General features: G+C 48.2%; 1 protein-coding gene across 1 annotated transcript; it reads right to left on the bottom strand.

Annotated features, from left to right (window-relative positions):
* Positions 1–247: 247 nt before the first annotated feature.
* LOC130391679 (carcinoembryonic antigen-related cell adhesion molecule 5-like) lies at positions 248–3353 on the bottom strand. Its single transcript, XM_056601911.1, has 6 exons — positions 3250–3353; positions 2499–2828; positions 1871–2155; positions 1091–1345; positions 754–853; positions 248–320 (listed from the first exon to the last, which is right to left on the bottom strand). The coding sequence occupies exons 1-6, from the start codon at positions 3299–3301 to the stop codon at positions 314–316; spliced, it is 1029 nt and encodes a 342-aa protein (XP_056457886.1). The 5' UTR covers positions 3302–3353; the 3' UTR covers positions 248–313.
* Positions 3354–14137: the final 10784 nt, after the last annotated feature.

Raw genomic sequence — 14137 nt, 5'->3', positions numbered from 1 at the left:
TCCTAAGCAATTTAGGGCAAGAATATGGTATCAAGAGAAACAACAGTTTTGCTGAAAGGGCATAACATTTTCATAGAGCGGAAGGAACAAGGAATGAAGGGATTGTGATTCTTTTTCAATTACGTTATCAAGTCATGACCGAATCATTACTAATCAAACAAGCATGGTGCTTCTCATCAAGTGAGAAGCTAAACCACGCTAGGAGAATGCTAGGTAGCAGGCATTTTGGTCTCAGAGTATGTCGGCATAGTTCATATTCTTGGAGAACGAGAGAGGAAAGAGGGGGATATTGAATATAGATGGAGATGAAGTGTTAGGTTCTGTGAAGGAAAAAAACATGACCTGTTACGATTCAATTCCGCATCCATCAATGGACACTCCATAACATTTCAAAATACTACAAAAAATTATGAGTGCTAATGCTAATCCTAACATTAATCCTAACAATTTTATTTTAAGTCTAGGTATCATATAAAGTAAACTTTCATTGATGCATACAAGTTCCACATCTGATTGTTGCCTTTATATTTAGCTTGTGTACTTGTTTTGTATAACTTCACTGTGTTTACTAATTAAATTACGAACTTGACTTGTAAACTCAAATGAATGGGAGAACTCAGATCTAACAAAATCTTTAACTCTTAGTGTATTATTTATTGCGGTGATTATTATGTGAATAGACTTCTTAAGTGCACCATCATGAGGTTGTTGTTTTCATGATTGACGCATGGGGTTCCATTCCATACTGCATACCTGCTTGTGTGGAAACGATAAATCAGTGCACCTACTAGCACTACAGCTAGTATCACTGCAATGGCTATACCAGCAATGGCACCAGATGACAAACTGTTGTCTGGAAAAGAGAAAAGATGAAGGGTTTATAGGTTGTATGAGAAAAAATCAGAGAGGGGAACAGATTGGTGTGTGTGTGTGTGTGTGTGTGTGTGTGTGTGTGTGTGTGTGTGTGTGTGTGTGTGTGTGTGTGTGTGTGTGTGTGTGTGTGTGTGTGTGTGTGTGTGTGTGTGTGTGTGTGTGTTTGTGTGTGTGTGTGTGTAGGTCTGTCCATATAAGATGAATGGTAATAATGTACCTGTTACTGATATACTTTGCACTGCACGAAGCTCCAACTTAGTGATGTTGTTCACTGCTAAACATGTGTATTCTCCACTGTCCAAAAGCGTTGCCGTTTTGAGAAACTCAGCGCCATAGCCGATTTCCTCATTCATCCCGTTCATCCAGGTGAAAAGTGCAGGAGGGGTGGACTCAGCCCTGCAGGATAAATACAGCACCTGGCCGATCTCAACTTGGTCCACTTGAGCATAAATCTGAATGCTCTCTGGTCCATCTGAAACCCAGATATTACCACAGATTCAGAATCTAAACATGTGATCAACCACAACAACTAATATTGTAAAATTATTTACACAAAAAATGAATTATTACTCCCACATCATAGGCCAGCATTAGCTTCATATAATGCATATCTTTAGAATGGATCGACTATGTAATAAACAGAGACACATTATGACACAGAGACAATCACTTCCAGTTACAGAAAGCAGAGCAGTCCTGCCGTGATTAAGCTGCAGCCAGAGCTAGTCCTCGTGGTTGTTATAGTAAGCAAACAAACTGAAATAAGAGAGATAATACAGGGTATGAACAGGGAGGAGTTTCACTTTCCTGGCCTGCAAGTTCTGATATATAATGATGAGCATAACACAAATAATAATAATTAATTATTTATTTATAACGGTTATGGCTAAAAATAATGTCTTGCTCAAACTAATGCTTTGCAGATGAAGCTCTGGCCATTGGAGCATTCTTTGTGTCCAAGAATGTAAAAGGTCAGGCAGGAGGGTGAGATACTTACAGATGGGGTGCAGTGTTAACGGGGCACTTTTTTGAGTACTGATCAGATTGGAGACATTACAGGTGTACGGCCCCCGGTCGTAGCGTGTCACGTTGAGTATGGTGAGGGTGGTGCCTCCGTCGCCGACCTGCACCCTGTCACTTGGTACAGTGATCTCAGAGCTGCCATTCATCCACAGGTAGGACAGGGAGGTGCCGGTGGAGACGTGGCAGGAGATCCTCACAGAGCTGCTGAACTCCAGCAGCTCTGTGGTGTTGGGGGTGACTGTTACACCGGAGACTCGCTCTGTGGGACAAATATACGGAATACACTGTTATATAACAATAATGGCCTTCAAATGATACCAGCTTAGTAACTGTAACATCTTAGATAAGCCTAACCCTGATTGGCCTTTACTGGCAGTTTGCCAAACTGTGTTATGTTCACAAACAAATGAGAGCCAGACCATTAGAGAATAAGGAAGGATCTTTTATCTTGTAAATATGATTACGGAAAAACAGCATTTCTTCAGCATGGGTTAGAGTTGAGGTCGACCGTGAAAGACATGTTGCTATACTGTAACATACTCGTGTATAGAAAGGTAAGCTATATGAACTGAGCACTATTGTCATCCTACTCTTCTACTCACCATGCACCTGCAGGTTGCATGCTCCATTTATTGGATGTCCCGATAGAGGAATGAACATCACCTTGTATAATCCAGTGTCATTTATAGTCAAGCTTGAGAGCTCCAAAGATCCGGTTATATTGTCAAATTTGGTCCTATTAATATATTCTGGGGCAGTAGTGGTTACAACGACTGATACTAGGATAGGTATCACAGTACCATTAGCTAAATGAAATTGCCATGCCACTGAAGCCATTACGAGTGGAGTGCTCTGATCTACTTTCAACATGACACTTTCTCCCACAGCTCCACTGAGACGATCTGGCAGCACACCTACTCCATCGCTCCGACCTGCAAATGAGAGATACCAATGTGGACAGGTTAAGTATTCAATGTCAAGGCCTATAGCGAAGACAGGTTGAGTAAATCTGTTCATTCACTGTTGCAGTTTGCTTTACGTAGTAAATATGACTTGAGCTATATCTCAATGTTTTTAATAGTTGCACAATCTTTAAAAAAAAAAATCTATTCAAATTGAGTCAAACACTTTTTGTTAAAGTAATATGGTATATAAAACACACACACACACACACATACATACATACATACATACATACATACATACATACATACATACATACATACATACATACATACATACATACATACATACATACATACATACATACATACATACATACATACATACATACATGCACGCATACATATATATACATGCATACACCTAATGCTCTTCAACGTCCATTGTTACCTGTTAAAGCCAAACATACAGCAACCATGCAGTAACCATGTGATAAATCCATATTTTTTATTCCAATCAAGGAACGTTCACTACTTTAGTAAGTAGGCTACCGTTATGGACTAATCGGGTTGGTCTCCAAATGACTGTGGTCTGAAAATTGTTATCATACCAAATTAAGTCTCACAATGAGTGTGTTGAGGCAGAGATACACCCAGTAGGGCGTATCTCCAAAGGCTTAAATCACCATTTGAGGCCACTGACCATTGCCACTGTAAACACCACGCTGGAGTTGATAACGGAACTCCTGCGATATCTAGTGGCCGTCAGGCCACATTGCAGTTATTATTGAGAGAATGGAGAGCGTTTGTTGCGCACCAATGTCCCTGGAAAAGTAGGCGTACTAAACAACCATTAACAAGAAGCCAATCCTTCATATATAATTCAGTATAGACTGAATAAAGGTGAACAATGAGTTATATTCAAACATGGCTCATCTTTAAATACATGTCTAACACCTATCAGCTAAAAGCGAGTTGAATTTTCTAGCTAAAGACCACTGCGTCCCTGATGTTGTTTCGACCGGGCCGAAACAACATTTGTTTCACTACGACTCCTTTCAGCTGCCCACTCCTCCTTCTCCTAGAAAAAATACATAGATAAAATAAAACGCTTGAGGTGGCGTTTTGAATAGAAAAAAACGTGCATTTTATTAGTACATGGTATGATGACAATTATGAGCCTTTGATTGATATACAGATTTTTTTTACGGAGACTCATTCTTGTTCCCCTCTTGTATTGGAGTGAACGGGGATATCTACTCCTGGGACTCCATGAATCGAGGGACCCGTCCACAGCCCGCTAAAACAGGTGCAATACCAGGCTTGGCCGTTGAGCACTGGTGGATTCCGGAAGTATGCACTGTTCCTGGGGGCTTGGTCCATTCACGCGTGAAATGAAAATCAGGTTGTGAATGGTTGCGAGCAACTCCCGCCTCCCTAACAAGTATGACGTATGAAGTTTGAAGAAATACACTCCTCGATGTCAGAGTTTGGATTTAATGACAAAGATGAAGAAGTCCTGCAGCAATCACACACAATAACAATGTAAGCTACAAACGTAATAACAACAGTAATCCCTACATGCACATAAATGCATACACACATAAGCATCTCAAGTATCTAACAATAACAATTGTATTAATCAGGAAAGACTCACATGAATCATGCCAGCAGCTCAACATGCTATGCAACGGGAACGTCTGCAATGCTAGCGAACACAACAAGGTAGACCGCCAACTCAGCCGGTCAGCGGTCTGCAATACAACACTATCCCCTAGTGGCCGGAGGTAAACTCTGCATCCCCCCCAGTCCGGAAAGCTATGAATGGGAATAGGTTAACGGACTCAGTCCTGTATCCAACGGCCCGTCTCGGGCTCGTAGCGTCTGGGTGGCCTCCTCACGCGGCACGGCTGTCCAAGATGGGGCGACTGCGACGCCGGAAGCGACGCATCTGGGTCGACGCCCGTAGGAACGGGGACATTCCGGGCCCAGAGACCAGAGGATGCCTCACCAGGGGGCACCGGCGGGGAGGTGTCCAAAGCCGCGTCAAGGGGTCCATCTGCTGCCTGAGGAACGACACCCCGGGGCATCAGTAGCCCAGGGTGGACAGGCAGGGGCTGGCGGTCCAAGGTCGCGGGCGGCGTCAACAGGGCAGCTGGCTGCTGCCGGGCGTAGGGGGTGGCTGGAGTGTAGCTGCGAAGGAATCGCCGGTTGCACAAAGTCAGCAAACACCGCCTCAAACGGGGTGGATGGCGGTGAGGATGGTAGGGGGGGCGTGGATGCCTGTGACGGAGCATTGCGGTTACAGTCTGTACATCCATACCTGGTGGCTCGGATGTCCCTCGGCATCCCGGGCCAGAAGACTATGGCACGGGCGTGCTGCTCCATCGCAGAAGCTCCTTGGTGGGCGGCATGGAGGTGCCGAAGGACTCCTTCACGGAGGGACGGTGGAACCACTACACGGTCGTGATATAGGAGGACGCCATCCGGCTCGTAGATTGATCCACAGACTGGTGACAGACTCGCTAGGGCAGGGTCATTAACATCAACCCTACCCTCATGCTCGATCAGGGACAGAAGGTGGCCGAGGCACGCATCAGCTGCTGTCTCTCGTGCGAGAAGGGACCGTGAGATGGCTCCTAGTTCTTGTGCATCGTCGCGGATGGAAGCCATAAGTGCGGATTCTAAAGTGTCAGGTACGCTAGGCGATCCCAATGAGAGGCCTTTCGCAGAGCCCGAGAGGGAAGGATGCCTCGAAGTCGCATCAGCAGCATGGTTGCTCTTGCCAGGTAGGTACACAATGTCAAAGCGCCATGGGAGGTTACGCTGCTTGAGTCTGAACAGGCGTGAGTTTGTTATCTCATCTAGTGTGCGGTCGCCGAAGATCTTCACATGGGGCTTGTGGTCGGTGACCACGACGAGGTTGTCACATCCTTGCGTGAAGTATCGCGTCTGCTCCAGGCCCCAGGCCACGGCCAGGGCCTTTCCTTCGATGGCCGCATAGCGTTGCTCCGCCGAGGATAGGAACCGCAAACCGACGAGGGTGATCCTCCATCCTCCTGGGCAACAGTCAGGTATGCCCGAAGTGCAGCTACAATGTTGTTGGAGCAGGAAGTAGCCAATGCCACGCCTGGACCAGTCAGGGCGGAGGCAGGTGCGTCGCCGCATGTCGTAGATCTCTACACCCTCACGGATGGCCCTAATTATTGCCTGTTTGGATGTTTGGAAGGCTCCCTCCAATTCAGGGGACCATGAGAATTTGCAGCGTGGGCTGAGGAACGGCTTGAATAGTGCCATAGTGTCGCGCAACTGGGCGTATGTCGCCACCTGGTTGACCAGGCCAAACCAGCTTCTGATATCCGTCGTGGAGTCCGGGGTGGGGAAGTCCCAGATGGCGTCCAAGTACTTCGGAAGCGGCTCTATGGTGGCTTCTGACACCCTGAACCCAGCAAAGTCTACGCACCTCTCCGCAAATTGAAACTTATCTGGGTTCAACACAATGCCCGACCGGCCGACACGTGTCAGGAAGTCGATGGTCCTCCACCAGTGATGCTCCAGGTCAGTGTCATAGTGGATAGTGTCATCCACACAACGTTCCTTGCGCTCGAAGTCCGAGAGGATGGCATCAAAACGACGGTTGTAGCCGTCCCCAGATGACAGGAAACCTTGCGGCGCCCTGATGTAGCGCCAGCAGCCGAAGGGCGTGACAAAGGTGGTCAGACGACAGTCTGACACAGGCAGGGGCACACTATGGTAGCCGTTCCAGGCATCCGTGACGGTTTTCCAGGTGTCCCCCGGGATGCGACGTGCAAGGTGGAATGGGGATTCAGTGGCGAAGGTTTCACGTTGGCAGGACTTGTTAAGAGGTGAAAGGTCCAAGGTCCTGCGGGGGGAGCCGTCGTGCTTCCTTGTGACTACCATACGATGGCACCATGTCACTGGCTCACCGTATGGCACACGTTCAATGACTCCAAGGGCTTCGTCCCGAAGGAGGTCGTCATAGACTTTCTTCTGCCAGTGCAAAGGCACATTAGCCGCGGTGTGGCATGCCTTCGCCGTGGCTGCTGGGTCCACGTGCATTTCGATAGGGGGCCCCTCCATGCAAGGCAAAGCCTGATGAGGGCAAGTGTTGAATGTGGATGAGGCGTATCTCTCTAGTAGCCAATCTTTCATCCGACCATTGTTCTCCGGTGAGCAGGGGAACGGTAACGCCTGAGGCCGTGGTGGAGGGGCTGTACGCTTGGGGCATGAGAACTGAGCGTACTGGGGATTACCCTGGTCTGTGCAGCCACTGTCGGCAGACCTCGTAGCATTCTCAAACAAGGGCTTGATTGGTATGTCACGTGCGCCGGAGCCATGCTCGTCTCTGGGTCCTCCACAGTGTTACCTGATGGGAAGTCCGCAGGGAAGAGGCCGAGGTTAAGCAGTGACTCGTAGGAGAGGTACATCGCTCGAACTGAGCTGCTCACGTACACCATCGAGCGGCAGGACGTAACACCACTGTCGCTGGGGGCTGTTGAGAGCCTAGCGAAGAATGCTCCCTCAATGGCTATGGGGGAGCGGTTGGCAGCTGACAGGCTAAGATTGACAGGACGCAGGTCATCACGCGAGAATCCGCAGGCGAGGAACTCCTCAAGAGACCACAGATCAGATTGTGCGCCACCTCATTGTCCGAGCCTCGGTGGTTGATGCTGCCCCGCGGCCCGACTGACCTGTCGACCGAGATGGTGATTAAGACTCAGGGGTGGTCTCTTAGCTTGGTCCGCCTCCATTCCCCCCTGGAGAAGATGTGGTGCCCGAGCCTGATGGGTGTGGGACCACCGATAGTGCTGTGTGTCATCCAAGTGCGGCGACGGCCCCCGCAGCGTCGGCCAGGGCGTGCCTTGAGTTGAACCGATGAAATCTGGGAGATCGTCACCGATTCCATGGCAGCCTGCTGACCGTCGTTTGATGGCTGTTGACGCCTCTTCTGTCGGCGGGCCTTATAGCAACCGACACAAATCTGGTGAGGCTTGGTATTCCAACCGCGAGGTCCCTCCGTGAAGACCTTAAAGGTGCTTTTACAGCCCAGGCACGAGGCTTGCCAAGCCCTGTCTGTTGGGGCTGGGGTCGGGACGGGGCCCGTCTGTTGATCTCTCCGTAGGCGCTGGAATGACGACATGGCTGATAGAGTGGACGACGGGAGAGCATTGCGGGCCATTTCCTTGTTTTCAACGACTGCAATTACATCGTTCACTGGTTTTGTCAGAATGTCAGGTATGCCCAGTGTCTCGCGGCGTATGTCTGAGTCGTAAATCCTGTTGAGCAGAACATCACGGATGATGTGGTCGGTATAGTCCACATCCTTGCCACACTCGCATACCGCAACGTAAGCGCATTTCTCCGCCTTCCCTCGCACCCTGGCGGTGAAGGCACGGAATGCTTCATCACGCTCCTGGTGCAACTGAATCAGCTCGTGCGCAGGACACATGTGGCAACCGGAATGACGGCTAGTGAACGCATGGAGGCGATCAGATCCACCAGGGGTCCGGAGGTGATGTTGGGATTGGCCTTCAACATGCTATCTCCAAGTTCAGGCCCAGCACACTGAAATAACTGGAAAGGGGCGTGGGCAGCCCCGACGCCTGAACCGGTGTAAAAGACGTCCCAGCGACGGATGAAAACGTTCCATTCTTCTATCGTTACGCCAACATCAACCTTAGGCCGATCAAGTTTCGGACCATGCGTAGTCGGGATCTGGGCCGGCGGGTTCCGATGGACAAGTCCGTGATTCGTCAACAGCGCAATGGCGAGTGCTACAGACACATCTCCGGTCTCGAAAGCGCAGCCAGGAACAGTACATTCAATGACAACCATGACTTCTTCATGAAGAAATACACTCCTCGATGTCAGAGTTTGGATTTAATGTCAAAGATGAAGAAGTCCTGCAGCAATCACACACAATAACAATGTAAGCTACAAACGTAATAACAACAGTAATCCCTACATGCACATAAATGCATACACACATAAGCATCTCAAGTATCTAACAATAACAATTGTATTAATCAGGAAAGACTCACATGAATCATGCCAGCAGCTCAACATGCTATGCAACGGGAACGTCTGCAATGCTAGCGAACACAACAAGGTAGACCGCCAACTCAGCCAGTCAGCGGTCTGCAATACAACACTATCCCCTAGTGGCCGGAGGTAAACTCTGCAAAGTTCGCAAACTAGTTCAGAACTAGCCCCCGGTTAGCATTAATAATAGTTAACTTCTTTAACGGCCCGACAATCCAAAACCCAAGTGGAATCTAGATGGAAAGTGTGTAGTTCAAAACCTGAGCAGCTTTTACTTCTTCGCCACCTACAGAGTTTGTCACGTACGATCATTCAAAACCCCCAGGTTATTTTCCATAGACATGGAAACCCTTTAAACATGGAACCAAGTGCCTCGGAGGCGGGACTTATTCTTCAGAGGTCTATAGAGAAACTTTAGCTCACTTGAAGGCTGGTGTCTGTTGAAGTGAACTTGGATCTGCCCAGTGCCGCTCTGGATCTGCCATAGAGCAGCAAAGTCACGCCCCTTCCGGTAGTGCCAATGGGACCTATTAGATTGAAAAATATGAATGGGCTTCAATAGAAAGTAATTATTTTCTGGTCCCAGCCTTTATATGCCCTGGATTACACATATGCTGTTTGTGGATTTAAATGATAATTTTTCATGCAAAGAAAACGAAAAAAATTCTAAAGAATTTTTGAAATTACTAAAGAAATTTGATAATGTTTTTGTGTGAGGCCGCTTTGTGAACTACAACTCTTCGCTGCTCTTGACGCGAATGAAATACGTCAACACCCACACTTGGAACTTCGGTACAGACATGGCGATCTCTCTGCTCCACTTCACTGCTTTTTTCCAAGGGGAAGATCAAAGCATCGAAAGAGGTGAAAACCATTATAAGTCGGGGCATGTGGAGAGTTTCAGTTATGCCGATTGGGTGATTGTCGGTCTTGTCTACGCCAGACGCAGGGAGCGTGACGTCACATACGAGACATGTCTTTCTCATTGCATTTTCTCTACAGTCTTTAACTGAACAATAAACGGTCAAACTCTTGACATCAAAAATTATAATTTAAATCCAGAAACAACATATGTGTAATCTGGGGCATATAAAGACTGGGACCAGAAAATAATTACTTTCTCTCCATTGAAACCCATTCATATTTTTCGATCTCCTAGGTCCCATGAGCTCTACCGGAAGGGGCATGACTTCACCACTCTATACAAGCTTACATGAACCACGTGTATATACGCCACCTACGTGGCGTGTCCGTCCTGACTAGAACATGTTGCTCTCTCAGAAAGGGAAGAAAATGTTTCAGCGCCAGTGACACCGCCTGAAGTTCCAGGCAGTTTATGTGAACAAACTGAATATGTGAGCTCCACGTGCCATTTACTGTTCTGCCCGCGTATACGGCTCCCCAGCCCGCCCGCGAGGCATCCGTTGAAAGGACCTTCCTCGCCAGGACAGTTCCCATGGTAACGCCTGTAGTCAGAAAGGACGCGCGTCCCGAAGGGCGCAGCGCCGAGACGCACGCCATGGAGATCAAAACCCCGCGATGGCCATGGCATGTCGGGTTCTGAGTGAAGCAACCCATCGCTGAACCGGCCTCATATGGAGGCGGCCAAGTGGGACTACCACCAGCGCCGACGCCATCAGACCCAGTAGTCTGAGGCACGTTCTGAACTTCAAAATGCGAAAAAGTGCCAGACGTCACTGAATCGAGGCACAAGCCTATGAACGTTATGCTTTGAGTAGGGACCAAAACACTCTTTTGCACGTTTATTGTGAAACCCAGGGACACTAGGGGCCCTATCTTGCATCCGGTGCAAGTGACTTAGTCACTGGCGCATGTGTCGTTGCTAGTTTACAACTGGCGCAGAGCGTTCTTTTCCCACCACCGCCACTCGCCGGTAAATTAGGGATTGATCATGCGCCCCAAGGGGCGGTTCGGCGGAAGGAGGAGGCGTGTTCTGGCGCAAACGGTATTTTGCCGTTTCTGAATACCATTGCGCTACTGACCAGGAAATACCTGGTTTAAAGTCAGTGGCGCGTTGTTCAGATGCTATTTTAAGGGCGCATACATGCGCATGCGATGCATACGGATTGCTTGTGCACCTCGCGCATACACTTTGCTTCTCCCATCTACCTAGCCGCACATTCTTGGTAAATTATTTGGGAAAGAACAGCTGATGCAGCGGTAATAAGTTGTACTTTTAAATCAATGCATCTGCAAACACCGTACAGCAAACACATATTTTCTTGACAGAGACATCGTGTAGGCCTACATGCCCATAACTTTTAGGATTGATGAGTATTTGATTGTGAAAAACATTGTTTTACCGCGAGTGAGTGTTAAAAAGAATGAATGAATGCGGGCGCGTGTGTGTGCTCTGTTTAAACACACGCAAACTAAACACGTAACGCATAATACAATCAATGGCAATGTCTATTACCGCGGGGACACATGCATATTAGGATAGCATACAATACTGATAAGAAACAATGTTTATAATGTATTGCGTATATCATTAAATAGAACCACAGTTACCGCATATCATATGTTATATCATATACGTTTTCTTTGCAGAAATTTATTTGAGGACTCAGTATTTCTGAAGTTGTGGAAGAAAACCCCTTATTCCATGTGTGAATTAGGCCATATTATTTGGCAATAAACTGAGCCATTTGCAGTTTGAAATTCATGTGCATCTGTCTCATCGGAGACTGCAGACGCGCTGTCAAAATATCAACTCGTCCGATTCAAATGCGCTCATGGCTCTTAAAGGGGATGGGAGCTGGCACTCTCATTGGTTTGTTGGACGTTACGCCTAAACCACACCTACGGGTAACTAGGCTGCTTCAGACCAACCCTTTTGACACTTGCGCCGCGATGCAAGTGTCATTTATCCGCCTGTAAAATAGCGATAGCGCCGTAGAACCGCCCACAAAGCTACTTGCGCTTTGCGCTTCCCACTTGCGTTTCAGACCGTTAAAATAGGCCCCTAGGTGCGATATGAGCACGCTGGTCTGCGCCTGAGCCTCCTGGGGCGACTGTGTGGCTAGAAGCCAGTCGTCTATATATGTTGCTAAACGCATTCCCTTCAACCTGAGGGGCGCGATAGCAGCCTCCGTGCATTTCAACACCCGTGGACTTAACGAAAGGCCGAACGGGAGAACCAAATACTCGTACGTTACGCCCTGGAAGGCGAACATGAGATATTTCCTGTGAGGGGGATAAATGGGGATATGGAAATAAGCGTCCGTCAGATCTATGCTTGTGAACCAGCCTCCCGGGCGCACGAAGCGTATGAGAGCGGCGTGTGTCAGCATCCTGAAACTGTACTGTCTCATGTATCTGTTCAGAGCGCGTAAATCTAATATCGGCCGGAGGCCCCCTCCCTTCTTCGGGCAGACAGCGGTCCCAGCGTCGCTGGTTCCGCTGTCGTGCCGGGCCGAACGGGCATGGTGGGCTGCGCACCGGCGCGCACGCCCACCAGGCACCGTCTTATTACATTCTGTTCCTTATTTATTTAAAGATCCCATGCCATGCTATTTTATGGATGCTTTAATATAGGTATTAGTGGGCCACAAACACAGTATTCAAAGACGTCCCCGAAATTCAGCCGTGGTGCAGAGTTACAGCCACTCCGAACTAGTCGCACATTGAGCTTCCCCCAAACGCGCTGTTTCGGTGGGCGTGTCAAGGCAGATCAAGGAGGGGGGTGGGGGTGTGGCCCTGAGCAGCTTGTAGCCACAGTACCATTCGCTCTGGTTACGGTGGGCGTGTCAAGGCAGGTCAAGGAGGGGGGTGGGGGTGTGGCCCTGAGCAGCCACAGTACCATGCGCTGTTTACGGTGGATGTATCACAATGGCTCGTAGAAACCCATATTATACATAGATATCTATGTAATATAATATAATATATATTATCACCTGGCCCTGAGCAGCTTGTAGCCACGGTACCATGCGCTCAGTTTACGGTGGATGTATCGCAATGGCTCTTAGAAACCCATATTATACATAGATATCTATATCATATAATATATAATATATATTATCACCTGGCCCTGAGCAGCTTGTAGCACGGTACCATGCGCTCTGTTTACGGTGGATGTATCGCAATGGCTCTTAGAAACCCATATTATACATAGATATCTATATCATATAATATATAATATATATTATCACGGCCAAAAGCTGTGTGAGCCTCCAGACGATAGGCTATTATGAATCTCAAACGACCGCGTCTTCTTCAGATTGATGTGTAAGTGGAAGAACCAGAGACGTCGGAGAACCCGACGAAGTCCTTTGTGATTCATTATATCGTCTGGAGGTGCACACAGATTTTGGCCGTGATAATATGTATTATTTGATATAGATATCTATGTATTATATGATATTATTTAGATGTAGAGCCCCAGGACTCTAACGCAAGTGTTGTACACTTCCTTGTTATTTGGATAACCGTTCTGCTGTTGGTGTGATGGCGCATAACACGTCGGACTCTCGTTTCTGGTATTTCTACAACGAGACTCGTAGTGGGGGTTATCGCAGCCATGGTTGAGAATGAATTGGGGGAAAGGAACTTTGGCTTTGACTCCCTGAAGTACATGAACCACGACATGGAGGAGAAGGGGATTGTTGGCCGCGAATGTATCCCGCTTGAGCCCTGCTTCCCACCGCCTCGGCAGCGGTCAGCGCTAATCACCGCCTCCTGAAGCCGAGGCGGTGGTCCATCGGCAGCGAGACTCCGGCGGGAGACGACCGCGGTCAACAATCCCTTGGCCATGGCTGAGATAACCCCCACTACGAGTCTCGTTGTAGAAATACCAGAGACGAGAGTCCGACGTGTTATGCGCCATCACACCAACAGCAGAACGGTTATCCAAATAACAAGGAAGTGTGCAACACTTGAGTTACAGTCCTGGAGCTCTATATCTAAATAATATCATATAATACATAGATTAGATATCTATATCAAATAATACATATTATCACGGCCAAAATCTCCACCGGTGGAGTCCTGGGTCTTCCCCGAGGTCTCCTCCCCACTGGACGTGCCTGAAACACTTCCCAAGGGAGGCGCCCAGTGGGCATCCTTACCAGATGCCCGAACCACCTCAGCTGACTCCTTTCTAAGTAAAGGGGCATCGGTTTAGGAAATGCTTTCCTACGGATGCCCTATGGCATCAGCACGGGGAGTGAGGTTTTCCAATGGTGCATGGAGCAGCTTTTCGAAGGACAGCCATGTGCAATTGTGATCTATGACATCTTGGTGTGGGGCCGCTCGAG

The sequence above is a fragment of the Gadus chalcogrammus genome, chromosome 11, assembly GCF_026213295.1.
Source record: "Gadus chalcogrammus isolate NIFS_2021 chromosome 11, NIFS_Gcha_1.0, whole genome shotgun sequence".
NCBI lineage: Eukaryota > Metazoa > Chordata > Actinopteri > Gadiformes > Gadidae > Gadus > Gadus chalcogrammus.
This window is presented reverse-complemented; position numbering and strand designations above follow the sequence as displayed.

Excerpts from the sequence above, each read along its gene's own strand:
- LOC130391679 (XM_056601911.1), bottom strand. The coding sequence starts at position 3,301 with ATGGATTTATCACATGGTTACTGCATGGTTGCTGTATGTTTGGCTTTA. Across the intron at positions 2,829-3,249 it reads TGTATGTTTGGCTTTAACAG|GTCGGAGCGATGGAGTAGGT; the intron begins GTAACAATGGAC and ends TCTCATTTGCAG. Across the intron at positions 1,346-1,870 it reads GTTAACACTGCACCCCATCT|ATGGACCAGAGAGCATTCAG; the intron begins GTAAGTATCTCA and ends TCTGGGTTTCAG.